The following is a 26,383-nucleotide window of genomic DNA, read 5'->3' as shown; positions in this document are numbered from 1 at the left end:
AAGGGATCTGGGTGCCCCAGTGCATGAATCACAAAAGGCTAATGTGCAGGTACAGCAAGTAATTAGGAAAGCTAATAGAATATTATTATTTATTGTGAGGGGAATTGAATACAAAAGTAGGGAGGTTATGCTTCAGTTGTACAGGGCGCTGGTGAGACCACATCTGGAGTACACAGTACTGGTCTCTTTGTTTAAGGGAAAATATAAACGGCTTAGAAGCAGTTCAGAGAAGGTTTACTGGACTAATGCCAGGAATGGGTGAGATGTCTTATGAGGAAAGGGTGGATAAGTTAGACTTGTATCCAGTGGAGTTCAGAGGAGTAAAAGCTGACTTGATTGAAATCGAAACCTTAAAGAGCTTGAGGGGTTTTGACAGGGTGGATGTTGAGAGGATGTTTCTTTTTATTGGAGAATCCAGAATTAGGGATTACTGTTTAAAAATAAGGGGTCATTCATTTAAGATAGAAATGAGGAGAAATTTCATCACTCAGGAGGGTTGTGAGTCTTTGGAACTCTCTTCCTCAAAAGGCAGTGGAAGCAGGGTCTTTGAATATTCTTAAGACAAAGCTAGGTAGATTCTTGATTACCAAGGGAGTGAAAGGTTATCAGGGGTAGGCAGGAGGTTACAATCAGATCAGCCATGATCTTATTGACTGGCGGAGCAGGCTTCAGGGCCAAGTGGCCTACTCCTGCTCCTAGTTCATATGTTTGCACAGGACAAGATTGTGAAGGGGTTTGATAGAGTGGGCACAGATGGTTTCCGCTGATTGTCTCAAGATTATGTGCCAATCATTTAAAATTGAGTTGAGCAGAAATTACTTCACTCAAAAGGTGGTGAATCTTTGGAATTCTCTACCCTACAGTGTTGTGGATGCTCGACCATCGAATACATTTAAGTGTGGGATAGGAGGATTTTTGGTCTTTCAGGGAATCAAGGGATATGGGGAGTGGGCTGGAAAGCGGAGCCCAAACTGAAGATCAGCTATGATCGTATTGAAGGGCAGAGCAGGCTCAGTAGGCCGTGAGATCTACTCCAGCTCCTGTTTCTTGTGTTCACATGTGCATTTTCCAGCATCAATTACTGAATCATAATCCAGAATCCTCACCTTCCTGAGGGATGAAATGATGTTCAATTTAATTTATAGACCCCACATCCCTCCCCCACAAACTCCACTTTCTGGGATAAATATGGAACGACGAACATATTTTCAGTAATAGTGACCACGAAGCTGCCAAATTGTTATAAAAACCCATCTGGTTCACTAATGTCCCTCAGGGAAGGAAATCTGCTGTCCTTAGATCTGGCCTCTATGTGATGCCAAAGCCACAGCAATGTGGTTGACTCTTAACTGCCCTCTGAAATGGCCTAGCAAGCTACACAGTTGAACAGGGATGGACAGCCACATGCTGTGAATAATTAAAAATAAAGCCTCCCCGGGTATGATCTGCACAAATTGGGCATCAAGCTTCCTATGTCTATGTAGGACCAGGTTGTCTATTTACCCACGAAGAAACCTTCACATCTACTTTCATGCGGGTAACCTTCCCTATAAAACTTTTCCCCAATAAAATGGAACTGACCTTTCAAGAAAGCTATTAGCTAACAGAGAGTGCCAATGCTGGGACAACTACAGCAGTATTTTCTGATTCATTGCTGCAGAGATATATTAAAGTCTGTTAATTACACGTGAATTTTTACAATAAAGAGAAACTGAACGTCCGGAATGCTGTTTTTTTAAATAAGCATAGCTGTTGTATGAACAGGCTTATATGGCAACTGGTTACACTTAATCTTAAAAACACCTTATATTACATCCAGAGAATGATATTCAGTTACTTAATGAGAACAGAGAACAATGGAAGGTCTATGCTTTCCATTCTCTGCAGAAGTGCTTATACAAAACTTTGTTAATGAGCTTGCAAATGAGCACCCAACTGGGACATGTGACAACTAAAAACAGTTAATACACCATATAATCAACTGAACAGGCACTTGTCAGCATTGGGCATGTTTACCCACAAGGCACTTCAGTGCTCCAGTCCATAGTCCCATTTCCCTGTCCTTTTCACTAAAAATCATTCTTATTGGAAAAAAAATTAATCTTCTTTTCTCTTCTAAGAATCAACTGATTATCTCTTGGATTTCTAACCAACCATCATTTTCATGCATGTTCTGGAGCGAAATGAAGTTGCTCATTTGAAATAGAAGACTGCGGAGAAAATTTTGACCTATTCTGCACATCAGGAAACTCGTAGGATCAGGCGCAACATTGGTTTTGCACTTTGCTGCATTTAATTTTCCATCGAAGTCGATGGAGAGTTAAACTGGGCACGGTGAAAAGCGTGTTTTCCCTCCATCTCATGAATTCCCCACCCAGCAAGTTAAAAATTAAAATTAACCCCTCTGAGGATCATTGACTTCAAAAGGAGATTCGATGGGCACCTGAGGGAAATAAACTTGCATTGCTATGGGGATGGAGCAGAGGAATGGAACCAACTGGTTTGCTCTACAGAGAGCCACTATGGGCTCAATGGGCCGAATGGCCTCCTCCTATGCTGGGATGACTCTATGTTGCTGCAACACATAAATATTGAACAAAATTATCACAGGTACGTACATGTGGGGAGTAAGGGAGGAGTAAGGGAAGTGATATGCTTTTGTTACATAGCTTACCGAACAATGAAGACTGTTGAAAACAAGTTGCTATTTTTTTTAAAATGGGTATTAACGTCCATATTTGGACTGAACTTTAGCAACCCTGGAATTTGGAGAGTGGCAGAGAAGAAAAATCTACCACAATTCTCACTCCCATATATCCACTCATCTTTCCTGGGCAGGAGCTAGACGTTAATACGGGGAAAGGATAACTGCGATGTAGTCTAACAAGAGTTTGGCTGAACCCAGTGCTCACATTGTTAAGTGGCAAGTTAAAAATCACAGAAACCATTCACCACTGTCAAAAGCATCAATGCATCTACAACAGATTCCTGTGATAAATGACAATAGTTACACAAATGAGGTTAACAGCAAATGGTGGAGGTATCCAAAGCTTAGGAATTGCTGAACTGTTTGGAGCACAATAACACTGAAATAAATCAAGTCTTTCCATTCCATGGCATGTTAATAAAATCCAATTATCATTAAGAAGTCTACACATTAAAAAGTGAGATAGCCACATCATAAAAAGATAGCTTTACAATTACAACAATTACACATGGACACACACCACAAAGACTGGTCCAATTTAACTGAATCTTACATATAGGATTACTTGGTAGGGGGGGGAAAAAAATGTTCGTAAATATTGCAGACACGGTGACTTTTTACTTACATTGTACATCCAAATATCTTTGTGCTTGCAAATCCTTCATCGTCTGAAGGTCCTTCACCGCTGGATGCTCTACCTGACAGGTAACAGGTAATCCATCATCTAGGCGACTCACTTTCAGCACCAGCTTACTCGTGACATTGAACAATTTCTCTTCTCTTGGGTCCTCTTCCACGTTACCTGTGCTTTCTTGAGAACAGAGGGAGACATTATAAATATTATTCATTAAAATATTGCAACTGGGGCACTGCTGCTACTTAGCAATACATATCTACAAATACAAATAAAAAAATAATTTAGAGTTTCATATCAGGATTGTTGCCATACAGAGTGGACACATTCAAGCACATGCAAGGTCAATGTCATTGCTAAGGATCAAACTCAGAACCAATGTGCCAGGAGTCACTATCCCTGTATAAAGTTAAATACAAAAATATCCAGATCTTATTTGGTAGTTGAAGATGCCAGTGAGGCACTGCAACATTCCCAGTCAGTAACTGAGCACTTGAACATGGACAGGACTGGACCATGTAAATGTTAATGGCAGCCCCTAAGTCAGTTGTATTTTGGGCAAGGTAATTAATTTGTGTTTCCAACTTCCAGTCTCCCAAGTACAAAATGTTGGTCATAAAAACGCAAGCCACTAAAACTGGACTGCTTAAGGGGAATAGTAAGCCAGCTCTTGCCACATCATATTAAGATTTCTTCAAATTAAGTCCCTTGCATTGATTACCAAAGTAGAACATCTATTAGAATCTAGTTAACTAGCTGGGAGCAGGACGCACTGCTGTTAAAAATAAGTGTTTAATTTGTGGATTGTCTCTCATTTCCATGTGGTTCTCCATTTGCACTGTTGGGACAAATGGCTGCCTCATAACAGCAAGTGGCACTCTGCAGCTATTGGAGCAGCTCTCTGCCTATTAGCAAAAATGCAGCAGTTTGAACTTTACTGATTAATGAAGATTCTAAAAGGAGATATTATACTGCCTTGTGTTAATTGTAAAGAGCTCCAGCTGTTAGTTTGCAATGCTTAATCAGGAGAGAATGCCAATATATTCAGCACAGAGATTTTGGCTAAAAGCCTACAATAAAGAAAGTGTAAGATGTCAATACAATAAGGGTTCTGTTAAGGCAGGGGTGCAAACCTATCGTTCCTCATGTGACATGGCAAATTCCCAAGCTCAGTTGTACCAGTTCATTGACACAACAAAATGACCGATGGTCTGTGAGAAGACGGTGCATAGGAAATAGCAGCAGGGGTAGGCCATAAGGCCCCCCCGAGCCTGCTCCACCATCCAATAAGGTCATGGCTGATATTCAACCTGAACAAGGGGAAAGAAAGTGGTGTCGCCACTGGACGAGTAATCCAGAGACTCAAGTTCATGCTCTGAAGCAAGGGTTCAAATCCCACCCTGGCGGTTGGTGGAATTTAAATTTAATTAATAAAATCTGAAATTGAAAGCTAGTCTCAGTAATGCCTTTTAAGGGAAGGAAGATTGCTGCCCTTACCTGGCCTGGCCTAATGTGACTCCAGACCCACAGCAATGTAGTTGACTGTTAATTGCTCTCTGAAATGGCCTACCGAGCCATTCAGTTCAAGAGCAATTAGGTTTTGGCAACAAATGCTGGCATTGCCAGCGATACCTTCATCCCATCAAAGAATAAAAAAAAACCCCTCAACTTTCCTGCCCCATCCTCATATGTCTCAATTCTCTAAGAATCTAAAAATCTACTGATCTTGAATATACTCAACAACCGAACATTCACAACCCTCTAGAGTGGAGAACTCCAATGATTTACAATTCTGAGTGAAGAAATTTCTCATCTCAGTCCTAAATATCCAACCATTTATCCTGAGACTATGCCCCTTAGTTCCAGGCCCTCAGTATCTACTCTCTCTTACATCCTTTTTGTTTCAAATGAAGTCACCTCTCATTCTTCTAAGCTCTGCCGAGTATAAGCACATTCTGCTCAATCTCTCCTCATGGGACAACCAGTCAACCCCAGAATCAATCTAATGAACCTTCATTTTAACCCCTCTAAGGCCAGTATATCTGTTTTTAAAAATGAAGTATGGAGACCAAACCTGTACATGGTACCTCAGGTGTGATCTTGCCACAGTCTGTATGATTGTTGGAAGATTTCCTTGTGCTTGTACTGCAATCCCCTTGCATAAAGGCTAACATATACCTACAGATTAACATTTCACATAGGCAAATTCCTCTGAGCACCAATGTTATTAGTTTCTCACCTTCTAGAAAAATATTGTTTTTCTGGCCAGGATTTTACAGCCCCATCGTGATGTGCCTCCGCCCAGTGGATGCGACGAGCCACTTAAATCTCCATTCAGCTTGATGGAACCATAATATCCCGCAGGGCGAGAGGGGCTGTAAAATCCTGGCCTCTCATTTTCTTACCAAAGTGGTTAACCTCACCTTTTTCCACATTATACTTCATCTGCCATGTGCTTGCCCACCCACTCAACCCACCTATATCCATTTGTAGAACATAAGAACTAGGAGCAGGAGTGGGCAATTCAGCCCATCGAGCCTGTCCTGCCATTCATTACGATCATGGCTGATCTTATTTTGGCCTCAACTCCAATTTTCCGCCCTCTTCCCATAACCTTTCAACCCGTTACTAATTAAAAAATGTCTATCTGTAGACTCTTGATCAGCTTATGATCCCATCCAGCTTTATATCAATAACCTTGGATGCATTATATTTGGTCCCCTCATCTAAGTCATTGATCTAGACTGTAAATAGCTGAGGCCTCCCCACTAATCCTTGTGACAACTCACAAGCAACAGCCTGCCAATTATTCCTATTCTATTTCCTTTCCTTTAACCAATCCTAGCAGCAAAGATCTTTCCTCACTATCATATCACCATATACTATCAGGGCTATCCCCTGTCCTTTCCCATTTGTCTGTCTTTTTGAAACATTGAGCACCCTGGGACAGTTAGTTGTCAATCTTGGCCATCATGCAACAAAAGTCTCTGTAATGGCTCCAAAATCATACCCACTTATGTCTACTTATGCCATTTATTCATCCATCTTGTCATGAATTTGTTGTGTATTTGCACCTTTAATTTCAACTTTCTACCATTTTTCCCCGATTTGACCTTATTCACTGGTGCACTGTTACCATTAAATGCTTTGTTTGTTCCTTTTTGTCACATTCTTGTTATTTTTACCCAAATCAGAGCATTGCTCCTGGACCTTTATTTCTGCCTTTACATATATACATCCCTCCTCACCTGAACTTCCCTCTTAGCTCCCCACACAACCTCCCCCAACATTTTTTTCATTTGAAACCATATTTACAACCCTAATTGATTCAGGAGATTACTGGTCTTAGTCTATTTAGAGACTGCCACAATGGAACAGCTTCCCCTTTTCCCAGTACTGGCGTCAGTACCTCATGAATTGAAACTCCCATCTTCCACACCACTCTTTGAATCACATATTCAGCTTTCCGATCTGTTTGATCCTCTGTCACTTTGCATGTGGCTCAGGTAGTAATTCAGAGATTATTACCTTTGAGGTTCTGCTTATTAATTTGCACCATAGCTCCTCAAACTCCCTCAGCAGAACCTCATTCCACCTATGTTCTTGGTTTCTATGTGGACCATGACAACGGATCCTCCTCCTCCCACTCCTAGTTCTTCTTCAGCCGTGAGGAGATGTTCTTAACCCTGGCACGAGGCAGATAACACAACCTTCAGAACTTCTGGACGCAGCTGCAGAAAACAGTATCGATCCCCCTGACTATATATCACTTCCACATTCCTTTTCACTGCCTCCATTTGAATGGCCACTGGTGCTACGGCGTCATGGTCAGTTTGCTCACCCACTCTGCAGACTTTCCTCATCCACACAGGCAGCAAGAACCTCATAACTGTTGAATAAGGACAAAGGCTGAAGCTTCTCCAGCACTGCGCCCGAGGTCCCCTGACTTGAAGTTGCACCTTCCTATCTATGGCCATTGGTCATATTAGTACTACTTCCAAACATAAGGGCTGTGACTACCTCCTGATTGAAGTAACCAGGTAACCCTCACCCTCCCTGATATCAAAATAAGTTTTGGTCTGCTTATTTAAGAAAGGATATAAATGCATTAGAAGCAGTTCAGAGAAGGTTCACTCAAGTGATACCTGGGATGAGGACATTATCTTAAGGGAAAGGTTGGACAGCTGGACCTTTATCACTGGAGTTTAGAACATTGAGGGGTGATCTTATTGAAACACATAAGATCCTGAGGGGACTGGACAGCATGGATGCTGAAAGGATGTTTCCCCTTGTGGGAGAGACTAGAACAGGGGGACACAATTTAGAAATAAGGGCTCTCCCATTTAAGACAGAGATGAGATTTTTTTTCTGTGGGTCATGAGCCTTTGGAACTCTCTTCACTAGAGGGCAGTGGAGGTAGGGTCATTGAATATTTTTAACGTGGAGGTAGATACATTTTTGACTAACAAGGGAGTCAAAGGTTATTGGGGGTAGGCGGGAATATGGAGTTGAGGCCACAACCAGATCAGCCAACATCTTATTAAATAGCAGAGCCAGCACATGGGGACGAATAGCCTATTCCTGCTTCTAATTCGTATGCTTGTACCCTGCAATGTCTGTACCTCAGATTCCAGCTCAGTAACTCTTAGCTGAAGCTCCTTGAGATGCAGGCCCTGTGGATGAGGGTGTCCAGGGTTGCACTGCTCTTCACAAACTCACACGTGCTGCCTGCACTGTCATCCCTCTTTAACCCTGTTTTTGTTCTTTAGTTAAAGCTTATTTATATAATCAATTTAGCTTATAGTTTTCAATGAATTACTTGATTTATCCATAACTTAAACCAGATCAAGTTAAATATTTACCTGCAATATGAACCATGTCACAAGCATTAGAGACAAAGAAAGCAGCAGCACCTTCCTACCCTCACCACGTTCCCAACTTTCACACTCGGTTTATCAAGCACCCCATTTGTGACTACTTGTGCAACTGGAACGTTATTCAATCTTAAACATACTGAGGGGCAAAAATAATTAATAATGAAAAGCTAGCTTAAAAATAGAACTCCGATGCCCCGCCAATGATACCATGTTGAAAATTTTACTCAAAATGCACAGCAGTTTATTAAAGGGTAATTAAAAGATGGTAAACGTAACTGAGGGCATAGAATATTTTCCAAATTTTTGTTCTGTGCATTTAATCGGAGGAGAATGAGAACTGCCCTAACTAAAGTCTCAGCCTAGATGATGTGTTCAAGTCACTGAAGTGGGGCTTGAATCCACCATCTTCTGGCACAGCTAGGGTAATCTACTACTTGTTAACACTGACACTTGATGCAATAATACAAATTGCTTTAATTACATATCAAGATATCCACCTTCAGCAATGTACAGTTATGTAAATGGAGAGGCACTTCATTAGGAGGAGGACAGATATATGAATCTCAAACAACACCTCGTAGCCAGCTAGAGGACTGGGGCAGAGGCAGAGGGCAGATCTCCTGCCTTCCATCTACAAAGGTGTTCTGAGGGGTCAAAAAGATGAATTAGTACAGGGAGAGGTGAAGAACTTGGAATATGCAAAACATGAATCTTTGTTGAGGATAATTAACTAAATGCTACACCTGCCAGTTGGTATTTCAAGTTGGAACATATGTGATATATTTACATAGATCAAAAGTAATGACTGATGCCAACACAGAAACTGTCCAAACCTTGCATCTCTTGATCGCCTTTCAACCACTTGATCTCAGCAGCTGGCTTGCTACCTGTGGTACTGCATGTGAATTCGACCTCTTCCCCTTCACTCACGATGTCCTTGTTTGCATCTATGGTCGGTGTTTCTGGTGGGACTGATGTTGAAAAGACTGTTTCAGAACATGCACAAAAACAGACAGCTCATTGCGACATATGGCAAACCTTGCATATTTTGCCTCTGGTAGTTGGCAGAGGAGAAAGAAGTTCAGCATTTTGCTAATTTACAGTTTAACATTAAGAATTTCATTGTCATCTTGATTTTGCGTTGGCACATATCAGTGTGACAGGATTATCTGGGCATCAGATTGGTGATTTGATTTGATTGCATTCAAGCAAGCACTTGGGCATTGCCCAAGGTGTGGCATAATCTAAACTCAGAGCACAGTCACAAATAAGCTCTGTTCTGACTCTTTTTAATGTTATTCTCTCTGCACAAGAGTGGGGCGCAAAGTTCTACACATCTATACAAGCATGCAGGCATAGAGTTCCTTTGGCACTGAATGCAGGACCCAATAGCAGGTACTGTGACTTAGGTCACCCAGTTGCACATTTTTACTGTCCAACACAAGTACTTGCAGAAAACCAACATCCTAAAAACACTGGAAAAACTCAGCAGGTCTGGCAGCATCGACGGAGAAGAAAAGAGTTGACGTTTCAAGTCCTCATGACCCTTCAACAGAACTGGAAGGGTCATGAGGGCTCGAAACATCAACTGTTTTCTTCTCCGCCGATGCTGCCAGACCTGCTGAGTTTTTCCAGGTAGTTCTGTTTTTGTTTTGGATTTCCAGCATCCGCAGTTTTTTGTTTTTATCCTAAAAACACTGTTCAATCTAGAAAGAAAAATCCCAGTTGCAAAGGTACTATGTGCTTAGTATGTGTGCCATTTTCAGGTTTAACACTGAACAGTGATGGATGGATGAGATTGAAGACTCCTATTACATGTATAGACAGATAGATGATAGACTTATAATAATTTACAACCAACCTGTATAGTATGTTAGGACCTGGCTGTGATTTGCCATGAGGCACTCTGGCAATCAATTCAACTGCACTATCTGCCTCAGTCCCTAGGCACAGCATAGCAGCCTTCTTCACAAAGAAATATATAAAGTTTGTACAACTTAATCATTCCCTACAAACACAGCTCATGAGAGATTTACAGTTAGCTGTATAGCATAGAAAATATCAGTGGTCCATTGTGAGTGGCTACCTGTGCAGTTTATATGTTGATTATGTTAAACGTTAAATGACATAATGTTCTTTGGTGACTCCCACACCCGTGACCTCCACCATCTGGAAGGGCAAGGACAGTAGGCACACGGGAACGCTACTACCTTCAGGTTCCCCTCCAATCAGACAATATCTCATCTTGGACATATATTGCCATTCCTTCAACAACACTGGGCCAAAATCCTGGAACTCCCAACCTACCAGCAGTGTGGGAGCACCTTCAATAGAATGACTGCAGAGATTCAAGAATGCTCATCACCAGCTTCCTGAGAGCAATAGGTGTTGGTCTTGCTCGCAAGGCTCATAGACCATTTTAAAAAAAAAAACTGCTGCTTCTCTCTATTGAATTATTTGGCTTTCTGCTCAGACAGAATAATGGGTTGACAGAGCTGACAAGAAAAGTAAGGATACTTGACAGAAAATTACCAAATGTGTGTAGGTTTACTGCATAATAGGGGGATTTGTGAAATTCCATGCTCAATGTTATGTAGATCAGTCTCACAGGGAAAGCAAAATCCTTCTCACCATTTTGCTGGCAACTCTTCCAATTTATTAAGAATATAAGTGCCTAAATAGATTCCAATTTATATATATGTTAGCAAACCTCCAGTGGTGTTGCCCAATGGGTTGGATGATACAATAACTTTGTAACAGAAGGGGTGTTCACATCATACAAGAGATAATTATCTTGTCTATTAGTTGCAGTGACTTAATAAGTCAATATGATGTCCTGGGGTTTTTTTTTGTTGATAGTGGGATTCAATTTGATGATTCTGACCATTAATTCTATGAAAACAATAGTTCATCCCAACACATTTGTGCTTCTAGATGCCTTTCATTGGCCTGGATTTTCACCAAGTCAGAATGGCTAGGGATCTCTTTAAAAATGGCAGGTGGGTTCCGATTCCAGGATTCCCAACTACATTCCTGAGTTGTCTGATTATTGGGAGTGCCTTTGAAGAGTGTGGGCTGGTTCCTGTTAAAAGCCACAACCCGGCACTCCCAACATGGCCAGCTCCATTGTAGAGATAGGCATGTTCTACTCCTCTTCAATTTTCATGGAGTCAGGCCAGGTTTTTAAAGATTTGTGGTTCACTGCCCCTCAGGAGTAAAAGTAATTTTAAAAGCTCTCCTCATGCCCCTAATACCACACTCTGCCCTTCCACCGACCCCCTATGGCCCCTCATGTCCCCTATGCCAAGCTATGGCACTTCCATGCTCATTGGCTGTATACAGCGAATAGTGGGTCAATAAACACCTATAGCGATAGTAGGATGTGTTTAAAAAAAAGCTTTAAAAAGTAATTCATTCATAACTTTCTACTAATATTAAAAAAGTCATTTAACTTAGACAATAGAAGTGTCAATCATCCAGATCCTTTAAAGTATCAATGACACAAACCCTCAAAATCATTTAATATTGTAAACAAATGTTGTGAAATTGATAGCCAGAACTGTCAAAACAATGTTTCTTCTAGGGTGCAGGTGCTTCAATAAGCTTAATGGACATCTGGGCTCTCAGTCAAGCCTTATTATGTATGCTTGCCTGAGAACCTAGACAATCATTAGGGTACTAAAATACCTAAGGCCCAGAGAAAACATTGTTTGATTGATAGCTCAGGGTCTCTGATCTCTGCTGTCAATTTTACAATGATTACTTACAAAACTAAGTTGTTTCAAGGGTTAGTGGTTTTTGTGATTGATACTTTAAAGGGTCTGTAAATTGACACCGTCATTGCCTTCTAAGTGACATGACTTCTTTAACATGATAAAAAGTTATGAATGAATTACTTTTTTTAAAGTTTTTTTATTTTAAATACATTCTACTGTCAGTATACAGTTCATTGGATTTATAGAGTACATAGTAGGTCAATTTTTTAAAACTTCTTTCATGGGACGTGGGTATCATTGGTTAGGCCAGCATTTTTAAGGTCTAGTTACCCTTGAGAAGGTGGTGATGAGCTGCCTTCTTGAATGGCTGCAGTCCATGTGGTGTAGGTACACCCACAGTGCTGTTAGGGAAGGAGTTCCAGGATTTTGACCCAGCGACAGTGAAGGAACGGCGATACATTTCCAAGTCAGGGTGGTGAGTGGCTTGGAAGGGAACATGCAGGTTGAGGTATTCCCATGCATCTGCTGCTCTTGTCCTTCTAGGTGGTACAGGTTGCAGGTTTGGACCATGCTGTTGAAGGAGCCTTGGTGAGTTGCTGCTACTGTGCATCGTTGATGGAGGGAGTGAATGTTTGTGCATATGGTGCTAATCAAGCGGGCTGCTTTGTCCTGGATGGTATCAAGCTTCTCGAGTGTGTGGGAGCTGCACTCATCCAGGCAAGTGGGGAGTATTCCATCGCATTCCTGACTTGTGCCTTGTAGATGGTGGACAGACTTTGGGGAATCAGGAGGTGAGATAGTCACTGCAGAATTCCAGCCTCTGACCTGCTCTTGTATCCATAGTATTTAAAACGGTAGGTCCACTTCAATTTCTCGTCAATGGTAACCCCACCCCCGGCCCCAGAATATTGATAGTAAAGGGATTCAGTAATGGTAATTTCATTGAATTTCATGGAGAGATGGTTAGATTCTCTCTTGTTGGAAATGATCATTGCCTGGCACTTGTGTGGCATGAATGTTACTTGCCTCTGAACAGCCCAAGCCTGAATGTTATGCAGATCTTGCTGCATTTGGGCAAGGTTTGCTTCAGTATCTGAGGAGTTGTGAATGGTGTTGAACGTTCACATCATCACTTCTGACCTTAAGATGGAAGGAAGGTCATTGATGAAGCAGCTGAAGATGGTCGGGCCGAGGACACTACCCAGAGGAACTCCTGCAGTGATGTCCTGGGACTGAAATGATTGCCTCCAACAACCACAACCATCTACCTTTGTGCTAGGTATGATTCCAACCAGTGGAGAGTTTTCCCCGATTCCCATTGACTCCAGTTTTGCTAGGGCTCCTTGATGCCACACTCAGTCAAATGCAGCCTTGATGTCAAGGGCAGTCACTCTCACTTCACCTCAGGAGTTCAGCTCTTTTGTCCATGTTTGAACCAAGGCTGTAATGAGGTCAGGAGCTGAGTAGCCTTGGTGGAATCCAAGCTGAGCGTCAGTGAGCAGGTTGGTTCTAAGTAAGTGCCGCTTGATAGCACTGTCGATGACCCCTTCCATCACTTTACTGATGATCGAGAGTAGTCTGATGGGGCAGTAATTGGCCGGGTTGGATTTGTCCTGCATTTTGCGCACAAGATGTGGTTGGGCAATTTTCCACATAGCCAGGTAGATGCCAGTGTTGTAGTTGTACTGGAACAGTTTGGCTGAGGGCAGAGCTAGTCCTGGAGCACAAGTTTTCAGTACTATTACTAAAACGTTGTCAGGATCCATAGCCTTTGCAGTATTTAGTGCCTTCAGCCATTTCTCGATATCACATGGAGTAATTGACTTGGCTGAAGACTGACATCTGTGATTCTGGGGACCTCCAGGGGAGGCTGAGATGGATCATCCATTTAGCACTTCTGGCTGAAGATTGTTGCAAATGCTTCAGCCTTGTCTTTTGCACTGATGTAGTGGGCTCCTCCATCATTGAGGATGGGTATATTTATGGTGCCTCCTCCTCCAGTTAATTCAATAGTTCACAACCATTCAAAACTGGATGTGGGAGGACTGCAGAGCTTAGATCTGTTCTGTTGATTATGGGATCGCTTGCTGTCTATTGCATGCTGCTTTCGCTGCTTGGCACACAAACAGTCCTGTGTTGTAGCTTCACCAGGTTGATACCTCATTTTTAGGTATGCCTGGTGCTGCTCCTGGCGTGCCCTCCTGCATTGAGCCAGGGTTGATCCCCTGGCTTGATGATAATGTGGGGGGGGGGGGGGGTGCGGGGATATGCTGGGCCATGAGGTTACAGATTGTGTTCAAGTACAATTCTGCTGCTGTTGATGGCCCACAGCACCTCATGGATGCCCAGTTTTGAGTTGCTAGATCCATTTGAAATCTATCCCATTTAGCACAGTGGTAGTGCCACACAACACAATGGAGGGTATCCTAATCGTGAAGGCAGGACTTTGTCTCCACAATAACTGTGTGGTGGTCATTCCTACTGTCATGGACAGTTGCAACTGTGACAGGTCAATTGGTGAGGACGAGGTCAAGTAGGTTCTTCCCTCTTATTGGTTCCCTCGCCACCCACCGCAGACCCAGTTTAGCAGCTTTGTTCTTTAGGACTCGGCCAGCTCAGTCAGCAGTGGTGCTACCGAGCCACTCCTGGTGATGGACATTGAAGTCCCCCAACCAGAGCACATTCTGTGCCCTAGCCACCCCCAGTGCTTCCTTCAAGTGGTGTTCAACATGGAGGAGCACTGATTCACCAGCTGAGGGAGGGCAGTATGTGGTAATCAGCAGGAGGTTTCCTTGCCCATGTTTGACTTGATGCCATGAGACTTCAATGGGCATGGAAATGCCATAGGGGGAAATGAGTGGGTCATGGGATGTTGGTTGGAATGGCAGAGCTTGGCATTAGGGCTATGAGGCACCATAGGGAGTGGGTGGGGGGTCATGACATGGCATGGATGGATGGATGGATGGATGGGCACGGTGAGTGTTGGCAGGGTGAGGGGGTGTGAGGGATGAGGGCTGGAATGAAGTCTCACTACAATGGGACCTTTCAAACAGTCCGCTTCCGCACCCTGCAGCCCGTATCTGCCTCCAAACGTTTTCCTGGATTGGCTGGCCCACCTGCAGCCCACACCTCCTCCCCGGCAACAAAGACCCCGCCTTTGCAAGCACTTTCTCCCGAGGCTGGTGGGCCGAGCCAGGCGTTTTCCAATCTCCCGCTACCCACCACGAGGATGAAATTTCAAGGCATTGTTTTTATTTTTGAGCTGAGAATTCACAGCATGATGGCTCACAAAATGTTAGGAAAAGTGCAGTTTCATCACACCAGGGTGTGGATGGAGGTTGGGGTGCTCTTAGATTTTGGTAGAGCTGAAGTTTCAGTTCCGCAGAGAGTATACAGCACTGAAGCTGCATTCGGCCAAACTCGTCTGCGCTGGTTTTTATACTCCACAAGTCTCATTCCGTTCTATCTACCTTGTCTCAACTTTTCAACATATCTTTCTATCCCTTTTGTTCAAGTCCTCGTCTAGTTTCCCTTTTAAAGCATCTAAGCTATTGTCCTCAGCCAATTACTTCCGGAACGGATCTGAATTCTAACCACACTGAGGAAAGAAATTTCTCCTTCTTCACAGAATCAGAGAATTTTAACGGCACAGGAGAGGCCATTTGGCCCATCGTGTCTGCACCGGCTCTCCAAATAAGTATTTTGACCTCGTGTCATTATCCTGCCTTTTCTCTGTACCCCTGCACATTGTTTCTATTCAAATAATCACGTAATGTCCTCTTGAATGCCTCAATTGAACCTGCCTCCACCACACTTCCAAACAGTTCATTCCAGACCCGAACCACTTGTGTGAAAACGTTTTTGCTCACATTACATTTGCTTCTTTATCTCTATGTCAACTCGCTCTTGATCCTTTTATGAGTGGGAACAGCCTCTCCCTATTTTATAAAAACAAAAAAGTGCGGATGCTGGAAATCCAAAACAAAAACAGAATTACCTGGAAAAACTCAGCAGGTCTGGCAGCATTGGCGGAGAAGAACAAAGTTGACGTTTCGAGTCCTCATGACCCTTCAACAGAACTAAGTAAAATGCTACCAGATCTGCTGAGTTTTTCCAGGTAATTCTGTTTTTGTTTTAGCCTCTCCCTATTTACTTTGTCCAGACCCCTCAATTTTGAACATCTCTATTAAATCTCCTCTTAGCCGCCTTCTCTCCAAGGAGAACAGTTCCAAGCTGTCCAATCTATCCTCGTAGCTGAAGTTTCCCATCACTGGAACCAATCTTGTTTAAACCCCTTCTGCACTCTCTCCAATGTGTTCACATCCTTCCTATAATGTGGCATCCAGAACTGTACACAATACTCCAGCTGATGTCTAACTAGTGTCTTATATAAATTCAGCATAAAATTCTTGCTCTTGTACTCTATGCCTCTATTAATAAAGCACAGGATATTATATGCTTTATTAACTGCTCTCTGTCCTACCACTTTCAATGATCTTTGCACATAAACACCCCGATCTTTCTGCTCTTGCACCTTCTTCAAAATTTTACCCCTTATTTTATATTGTCTGTCCATGTTCTTCCTGCCAAAATGCATCATCTCACACTTCTCCGCATTGAATTTCACCTGCCACCTATCTGCCCACTCCACCAACTTGTTTATGTCCTCTTTATTTTCCACACCGTCTTCCTCACAGTTCACAACATTCCCATGCTTCGTATCATCCGCAAGCTTTGAAATTGTCCCCTGCACGCCAAGTTCTGGATCATTAATATATATCAGGAAAAGCAAGGGTCCCAATACCGACCCCTGGGGAACTCCACTACTAATCTTTCTCCAGCCTGAAAAATATCCATTGACCATTACTTTCTGCTTCCTATTTTTCAGCCAATTTTGTATCCATGTTGCTACTGTCCCTTTTATTCCTTGAGCAATAACTTTTCTCAAGTCCGTTGCGTGGTACTGAATCAAATGCCTTTTGAAAGTTCATGTACACCACATCAACAAACATCACCCTCATTGATCTTTTCTGCTACCTCTTCAAAAAAAACTCCAGCAAGTTAGTTAAACACGATTTCCTCTTTAGAAATCTATGCTGACTCCTTTTCAACCCATGTTTTTCCATGTGACTACTAATTCTATACTGAATAATTGCTTCTAGAATCTTGTCTGCCACCAAAGTTAAGCTGATTGGTCTATAATTGCTGGGCTTATCCTTACAAACTTTTTTGAACAAGGGCGTAATGTTTGCAATTCTCCAGTCCTCTGGCACCTCCCCTGAATCTAGGGAAGACTGAAAAATTATGGCGCATGCCCCTGCAATTCCTACTCTCACTTCCTTCGATATCTTTGGATGCGTCTCATCTGGTCCCGGTGTCTTATCAACTTTAAGTATGGACAGTCTACTCAACACTTCCTCCTTATCAATTTTGAACCCTTCTAGTGACAGAGTTTCCTCGTCTGTCACCATGGCCTGGGTAGCATCTACCTCCTTGGTAAAGATGGATGTAAAGTATTCATTTAATACCTCACCCATGGCCCCTTCGTCCATGTAAATTCACTTTTAGGTCCCTCGTCAGCCCTACTCCTCCTTTTACCACCTTTTTAACTATTCATATGCCCGTAGAAGATTTTGGGATTGCCCTTTATGTTGGCTGCCAGTCTTATCGCATAATCCCTCTTTGCTTCTCTAATATGCTTTCTCACCTCCCCTCTGGACCTTATATATTCCTCTTGATTCTCAATTGTATTTTCTGCCTGACACCTGAGCACACTTTTTCATCTTTATCTTAATTTCTATCTCCTTTTCCATCCAGGGACCTCTGGATTTGTTTGCCCTACCTTTCCCTTTCAATGGAATACACCTTGATGGTGGCCAAACCAATTCTTCTTTGAAAGTAGCTCATTGTTCGTACAGTTTTTCCTGCGCATCTTTCATTCCAGTCTCTGTCCCAGCTCCGTTCTTGCCCCATCGAAGTTGGCTCTCGTCTAGTTAATTATTCTTAATTTGGATTGTCTATCATCCTTTTCAATCATCATCCTAAAACGTACAATATAATGATCACCGTCTCCTAAATGTTCTCCCACTGACACTTGATCTACTTGTCCTACTTCATTTCCAACATCTAGGATCCAACAGTGCATCCTTTCTTGTTGGATACATACTGGATACTCTACACATACTGCTGTAGGGAATCTTCCTAATCACAATCTAGGAACTATTTTCCCTCTCTGCCCTTTTCACTACCACTGTCTCAGTCTACATTCGGGTAATTAAAGTTATCCATTATAACTACTCTATATGCTTACATCGCACTGCAATTTCCCTGCAGATTTGTTCTATGTACTTCTCACTAGTTGGCGGTCTATAGACTGTACTGAGCAACTTATTATTCTCTATACTAGTGCCATCTGTCCCTCCCAGTGTTTTGTGCACCCTGGTATTCCTCTCTAATATTTTCTCTCGATTCCCACACCCCACTAGATTCATGAGTAATTATCTTGTATTTATGGCTCCTAGTTTTGGATTCTCCGATAAGTTGAAAAATTCTCTCCAAATTTACCCGATCCAACCCATTCATGATTTTAAAGACCTTTTCAGGTTTCCTTCAAGACTTCGTAAAAAAGGCCCCGACTTCTTTAATCTTTTCCGATTGCTGTAATCTCCCAGGTCTGGCACCTTATACAGGAAGAGGAGGAAGCCATTCTGTCCCAAATGTTCCGCCAATCAATTAGATCATGGTTAATTTGCACATCAACACCATTTACCTGCCATTGACACAAAGCCCTGGATACTTCAACAAAATTTCAATTGATCCAGCATCCTCTGCCTTTGGGGGAGAAAATTCAGGACTTCTGCAAACTTTTATGTGACGAATTGCTTCCTGAAAGGCCTGTGTCTAATTATAAGATTATGCCTTTTTCTTTTGATTCCTCCTCTTATCCACCTTATAAAATCCTTCTAGCACTGCAGCAGTACTATACAATGGGGCAGTTTAGCAGCTTTGAACGGGAAATTCTTTGGCCTAGAATTACTATGGAGTGGGGAGGAATTTGTTGTGATATTGCTTTAAGAAAGAAAATATAATGAGTAAGTAGCCAGGATGTAAACCGTGTGACCAGCAAATATTCTTCATAGGAGCTTTCAGTTTAGTTAGCAGCATGTGATGTGAAGGAATTACAACCGTATCTTCCTGTTAACAATAGCTGTTGAATCTTTATAGTAAAGCTGTCTGCTGAGCAATCCTGTACTACAGCTTCAAATAAACTGAACTTCTGTTTAGTTTACCAGTCCTGTGAGAGATTGGTAAGCTTGTATTAACCAAACAGAGGGCAGAATACTGCGCTAGTTGGGCGGGCGGGTGTGCACCTGACAAGAAAGAGCATAAAAAGACGCGATGACAGGCGAGCATCCTGAAGTCATTGTGGACTTGCGTGATATTTCAGTCAGAGGGCATGCGCGGGAGTCGGCAGCCAAGTTCTGTGCTCACCCTCCCCTGCCCGCCACACAGGCGGCGCCGAGTGCTGCAGTGTGCGAGTCACGTTGGCTGGCTGTTAACTGGCCGACTAGCATGAAACAGCAGTTGCAGCCCAACTGCAGGCGGTGGTCCGATTCATGGCCACTCCTGCTCGCACCCCCCCACCCCCCACCCCACCCCCCCCCCACCCCCCCCACCCCACCCCTCAAAAGGCCGTCCTGACGACCGGAAAATCCTGGCCATAGAAATACAACAGTATTAACAGAAACGTAGAGAGGGGAAGAGAGGTTGGGCAGAACTGGGAGGGGAAGGGGTGATATGTTTGATTGTCTGGAGTAGATTTCTAGTGTCCATTAGCACTAAAGAGTAGGGCAGGGTCCAAATCTGGCAACACTAGTTTGTAAGTTTTGATAAGTAGTAGTATGGGGTTTCATGGTCTGCTCTTGGCAATGTACCTTTGCCCGGGAAGTAACAACTTCTGATGGGTAATTACTCTTCACCTGGAACCATCCGATACTCTGAGTTAAATTGGATGTTTCTGACTCTCAGCAGAATAGTTACCCAGGAAAATTTAGAAGGATTAAAACCACTTCTAACTCCTGGATAATTTTTGTACTGACCACCACCCTGGGCCCCCCCAACCCTCTCACTGGACACCACCAGCCCCCACCCCCTGAGTAACCCCTCAATGTCCGACCACACAAAGCCTCCCCAGACCCTTCCATTCCCGGCTAGCCTCCTGACCCATCAACTACCCCACTCGAACCCGACTACCCATCTCACCCGCCCTGACTACCCACTCGACCCCCTCCCTGACTGTGTCCCCGATTTACCTCCCAACATCCCCCGACTACCCTCCCCCAAAGGCTTCCCAGGCACCAGACACATCCCTCGACCAACACCCCCTCCCTTCTCAACCCCGAACCCCGACCACCCTAACCCCACGCCTACTTAACTTTTCCCCGGCTTCTCAAAGCGGCTGGGACCATTAAACTTACCATTTTACAGGAGCCAGTGTCGTTAAAAAAAAAGGGGGGGGTGGGGCATGGCTTCACTTCCCTCGACGTTGCTGCCCTGCACATTCCTCAGCGGGGCCAGATCGGAATTCTGGGTGAGAAATGTGCGGCTCCGACGGTGATTGCCACGCGACAGAAGTCGTGGGCCGTTGTTGTTCAGAGAGTAACAATGCACAGCACATTGGATTGACAACACAATCAACGAACAACAGTAAACCAATCAAGAGTTTTCTTTCAGGCTAGGTACTCTTTGGAATGCAGAAAGTTGTATTGTTTTAGGAAACTTTATGCAAAAAAAAAGAGGCTGGGAATTTCCAGCCCCTCGCTCTGGCAGGATCTTCCGTTCCCGCCAATGTGAACGGAGATTCCAACGGCTTTTGGAATTTAATTCTAGACCCTGGTCAAGATGTCTCAAACTGCAAGTGACATCCAATGCTTCTAGTTATGTATCTGTTCACTGAAATATAAAGAAAAATATGGATTTACAAAGGCCCCCCTCCTACTGATCCTTCTGCAAAAAAACAGGCAAAATCAGGGATCAATATAAAACATTGGGTTTGGCAGGTGTCTTAGCCAAGGCTTAAACATTGTACTGTTCTATTTCTACAAGTTTGTGCTGTTACTCACCAAGAACTGTAATTGTAGCAAAGGCTTCCTGGGGAGGATCTGTGTAAAGCTGGCAGACATATCTCCCTTCATCTACTAAAGAAACGTTTGACAACGAGACTCGTAGTTCGCTGCTTGAGAAATTCACTAGCTGAAACCTGTTGTCTTTCAAAGCTGCAAGATTGAAGGTGACAGCATTTTAAATTTTAAACTGAAAGACTATGAAGGATACCAAAAGTTTGAATATATTAATTTTTAAAAAAAAATATCTGTGGCTGAATGAAGGAGAAGCATTTCAAAGTTTAACAAACATCATTAAAAAATGAATAAATAAAAAAGATTTAAAAAAGTGCAATTGCAGGAAAAAATAGTATTCAGTTTGGAAGAAGGGTTCTGTGTAAACTGTCATCGACAGGACTTTGGGAGTGCGGGGTGCTTGACGTGAATTTTCTATTTTTATCATCAAATGATTGCCATCAATTGCCTCCCTGCTTCCCTTTTGCACTTAAAGCATTTTGTTTTTCATCCTATCTTACTCCTTTCCTGAACACTGAAGCAAGCTTCACAAGCCCAATCAGCCCCCCCATTTCCTGATCTAGGTCGTCTTGTTGATTTCAGCCAATGAAGGGTAGATCCCAAAGACAGCTTTCTGTCCACGTGGGACTGGGTTACAGCTTCATTTTATTCCCTCCTGAATTCCACGGGCCATCACCAGTGCCTAAAAGCCATGCTACACTGCAGGAACTTTCCCATTACAGGCTGGGATTATTCCTTCATCATGCACTGGATATGATACCTAAACTTCTGTGCCTCAGGTGCTGTTATGAAAACAAGAAGCTTTGCATATAGCCCTGGTTAATTGTAGCTTTATTTTTTTGGAAGGCCTTGCAGCTAGGATTACCAACAGATTGCCTGTGGGTTTCACATTGCTGCTACATGAGCCCTATTGTGCATCACTGCTAGTTGCCCAGTAGAGTGTTGTCCTTCAAATTTCAGGTCACAGTCATGCCTTCGCTATTCCATCCCTCTGTTTGCCATTACAAGATACAACCCCAGAGAAGCCTCTAGGATGGGGATATAATCTAACCCCTCCCCAAAATAGTGACATTAAATTTCCAATTTCCACTTGGGTGGGCGGCAATGGTGACAAAATGGACGCTCAGGAAAGGGTTGAAAAGAACTATGCGGTTGCGAGGATCCTGTTCGGAAGTAACTCATCAGTATTTTAAGTAAAAAAAATGTCACTTGCATAAAGAAACTTGTCAAAAGTGTAGAAGCTTGCCAATTTAAAAAAGCTCAAAAGCATAGAGTGTCAAAATAATTTACGTTTTTCCACACAAGCACCAACGACTTAATTAGCATTCAGAGAATGCCACTGACACTTCAAACTGCTTTAGCATATACAAGTATGTTTGAAATGCTGCAGAATCTGAACTTTAAAAAGAACTGCTGCTGGTAATTTCCACAGATAGTTACAGGAGTTAAATAAAACAGTGGAAAGGATCAGTAAGAACCGTATAGAAAGTTCGAAATACAGTCTTGCATATTTCTCACTGCCTTCTGCTTGTTTAGACATTTGTTTTAGGCAATAGCTATGGGGAAGTTGAGCAGATTTAGATCTCTACTGGAAATTCAGTACCTGATGTGTACAATGGGAAAAGAATGCACACACTGCTGCACTCGACATATTTCACATTCTTCACCTATCAAGTTTCACAAAATAAAATCTTATAGCCAACGGTGATCAAAACAGCTACGTGTTCCAAACAGGCAAAAACACGCTGGTGCAAAATGATTCATTTCCTACTACACCCTCTGACAACTGCAGCAGCATTAATCCAGTTAAATGAAAACCATGCCTCCTCCTGAGGCTCCCAGCACCACAGGTGCCAGTCTTCAGCCAATTCGATTCACTTCATGAGATATCAAGAAATGGCTGAAGACACTGGATACTGCAAAGGTTATGGGCTCCAACTACATGCAGCGTTGAAGTCTTGCTCTCCAGAACTAGCCACGCCCATAACCAAGTTATTCCAGTACAGCGACAAAACTACCCATCAATGCGGAAAGTTGTCTAGGTATGTCCTGCCCACAGCAAGCATGGCAAAGCCAAACTGGCCAAATACCGATTACTCAAAATCATCAGCAAAATGATGGGAGGTGCTATTGACATTGCTATCAAGTGGCACTTACTCAGCAATAACCTGCTTACCAATATTCAGTTTGGGTTCCATCAAGGCCAGTTGGCTCCAGAATTCATTACAGCCTTGTAATAAAGATGGACAGAAGAGCTGAATTCCAAAGCTGGGGTGAGAGTGATTCCTCTTGGCATCAAGGCAGCATCTGACTGAGAGCGGCATCAAGGAACCCTAGCTCAACTGGAGTCAATGGGAATCAGAGGAAAAGCTGGCTGGAACCATACCCAGCACAAAGGGAGATGGTTGTGGTTGTTGGAAGACAATCATTTCAGCTTCAGGACATCGCTGCACGAGTTCTTCAGGGTAGTTTCCTAGGTCCAAACATCTTCATCAATGATCTTCTTTCCATCGTAAGGTCAGAAATGTGGATGTTCATTGATGATTGCACAACGTTCAGAACTATTTGCGCCTCAGATACTAAAGCAGTCTGTGCTCACGTGCAGCAAGACCTGGACAACATTCTTGGTTAGGCTGATAAGTGGCAAGTCATATTTATGCCACACAAGTAACAAGCAGTGACCATCACCAGCAGGAAAAAATCTAACTATCTCCTGTTGATGTACAACGGCACTACCATCACTGAAACCCCCACTATCAACATCTTGGGGGATTGCCATTGACCGGCAATTCAACTGGACCAACCATATAAATTATGTGGCTACAAGAGCAGGTCAGAGGCTGTGAATTCTGTGCTTAGTCACTCACCTCCTGACTCCTCAAAGCTTGTCCACTATCTACGAGGCACCAGTTAGAAGTCAGTGTGATGGAATACTCTCCACTTGCCTGGATGAGTGTAGCTCCATCAACACTCAAAGTTTGATATCATCCAGTTCAAAGCAGCCTGTGTGATTGGCACCCCATCCAACATCCACTCCCTCCATCACCAATGCACAGTGACAGCAGTGTGTACCATCTACAAGATGCACTGCAGCAACTTGCCAAGGCTCCTTTGACAGCATCTTCCAAATCTGTGAACTCCACTATCTAGAAGGACAAGGGCTGCAGACGAGGGGAACACCACCACCTACATGACCTTCTCCAAGTCATACACCATCCTGACTTGAAAATACATTGCCGTTCCTTCACTGTCACTGGACCAAAATCCTGGGACTCCCTCCCTAACAGCACTGTGGGTGTACCTACGCCACATGGACAGCAGTGAATGGAAGCAGCAGCTCACCGCCACCTTCTCAAGGGCAATTTGGGATGGACAACAAATGCTGGCCTTACTAGTGCCGTTCACACCCCATGACCCAATTAAAAAAGCGAAAACTAGGGTCACACTTCTGTGACAGACAACAAGTGAGTCAAATGAACCAAAAACAATTAGCTTTCTAGGCATTTGCTTTGTGTGTGCATAACAAAAAGTTTCTGTCTCTCAGGAGAATATGGCAATATCGATTTCTAGTCAAGTCCTTGGCTTTCTACCTTTGAAGGGATAGGTGACAGATGAAAAGTTACCTACCACTGTTTAGTTTACATGGTAGACACAAGCCATACAGGCCATTTACACCAACAGACCCATGTCAATCTATAGGTTACATAGAAGCCTCCACCTACCCTTCTTCATCTAACCTCAGCCCTCTATTCTCCCTCATGTGCTTACCTAGTTTCCACATAAATGGATCTATGCTAGTCACCTCAACTATTCCTTGAGTCAGTGGGCTGCACATTCTAACCACTTGCTAAGTAAAGAGGTTCCTTCTTCTGAATTCCCTATTCGATTTATTGGTGATTATCTTGTATTTATGGCCTCTATTTCTTGTCTCCATTGTAAATGAAAACGTCTCTATGTCGATGCCAACAAATCTTTTCGTGTCTTAAAGACCTGTATATCACCCTTCAGTGTTCTCATTTCTAGAGAAAAAAGCCAAAGCCTTATTTGCTCTTAGACAGACCACAAGATGTGTGTTACAATGGGATTCTTCACCTGAAGAGATCAAGAGGTCAGCTCCTTCAGGAAAACATGAGAGAGAGAAAACAAACAGACACACACACACACACACACACACACACACATACACACACACTCACTCACTCACTCAGCTGAACTACTAAAAAGAAAGAAAAATCGAGGAACTATTGCAGGCAGTTTGGAAACTTACGTCGAACTTCCCGGAAGTAAATTGTTTGTCGACTTGGATTCAACAGCTGAATAACAGAATCATCATTGTTCTTCACTCGGCAGCTGATGGTTGCCACCTCACCCTGCACCACCACCACATCGTCCGTCACCAGATTCTGGGCATCAGCTTCACAAATCAAAAGCAACAGTTAGAAACGCAATGAAATGAAACACCGTTCTTTAGTGGGTATCTGTATGACAAGCCACAACACAAAAGAAGAGTTTCAAAAGCGAGAGGTGATGTTGACTTGTGCCCAAAAGGAAGGAAATAAGACAGACCCTTTTTGGACTGGTGAGACCATTACTGGATTGTATTTGCAGTCACCTGGTATGAATTAAACGGCATGTATTCTGCTCAGGACGTTCTGGTCTGACACTAGAGGGCAACACACACTCTGACTTGCAGAGTTGGGAAATGATTTCACTAATTCTGGTTCAAATCAGGACAGGTGGGGGCTTGTGGTCATCTTGGATTATGACTCTCTCTGCCTGAACAAAGCTATGTTGTTCAATCAAGGTTAAAATTCTTACCAAAACTCAACTTGTTTTGGCAGGAGAGAAGATCATGCTGCGCAATGCATTGCAGCCACATTTAATTGACAATAAAGAACCAAATTATATTACCATATTACACCATCCAAACATCGCCATCAATGTAAACCAACACTGCTGCTTAGTTCGAGGATGGTACCCAACACTGTAGCATATGCGGTAGTTTTTAATGCTTCAAATATGCCCTTCTCAATGCCATGTTTGAGGGGCTGATTTTAAGATAAGAGGGCTAGAACACATCAACTTTCCAATTCTGATGCTCAGTGACAAATTTTTGCTTTTGCATGTCAGGTTTAACATAGGAAGGTGGGGTTCAGCTTTCTTAATTTCTTCCCAATAATTAGCCATGGGCATCACCTCAAGAAGCACACAGTGTAACTTTGCAGTTTCAGATAATGGCCATCTTGTGGCCTTAGTGCATGATCTCAGCTGTAATATCCAGCATCAAACACAGGACACGGCTGGTACCTGCA

The 26,383-nt window shown here is 43.1% G+C and overlaps 1 protein-coding gene across 5 annotated transcripts in view; it reads right to left on the bottom strand.

The window, feature by feature from the left end:
- Positions 1-26,383, bottom strand: part of LOC121269609 (cell adhesion molecule 1-like) — a 415,254-nt gene that overhangs the window by 70,793 nt on the left and 318,078 nt on the right. For all 5 annotated transcript variants that reach the window (XM_041174316.1, XM_041174312.1, XM_041174314.1 and 2 more), the window contains 4 exons: positions 25,339-25,485; positions 21,057-21,209; positions 9,052-9,189; positions 3,333-3,518 (listed from right to left, as the gene is read on the bottom strand). In XM_041174316.1, coding sequence (XP_041030250.1) covers positions 3,333-3,518; positions 9,052-9,189; positions 21,057-21,209; positions 25,339-25,485 — 624 coding nt within the window. The remainder of the gene's footprint in view (positions 1-3,332; positions 3,519-9,051; positions 9,190-21,056; positions 21,210-25,338; positions 25,486-26,383) is intronic.

This window comes from Carcharodon carcharias, chromosome 25, assembly GCF_017639515.1.
Source record: "Carcharodon carcharias isolate sCarCar2 chromosome 25, sCarCar2.pri, whole genome shotgun sequence".
NCBI lineage: Eukaryota > Metazoa > Chordata > Chondrichthyes > Lamniformes > Lamnidae > Carcharodon > Carcharodon carcharias.
The sequence above is the reverse complement of the archived record's forward strand: the minus strand, read 5'-3'. Positions and strand labels throughout refer to the sequence as shown.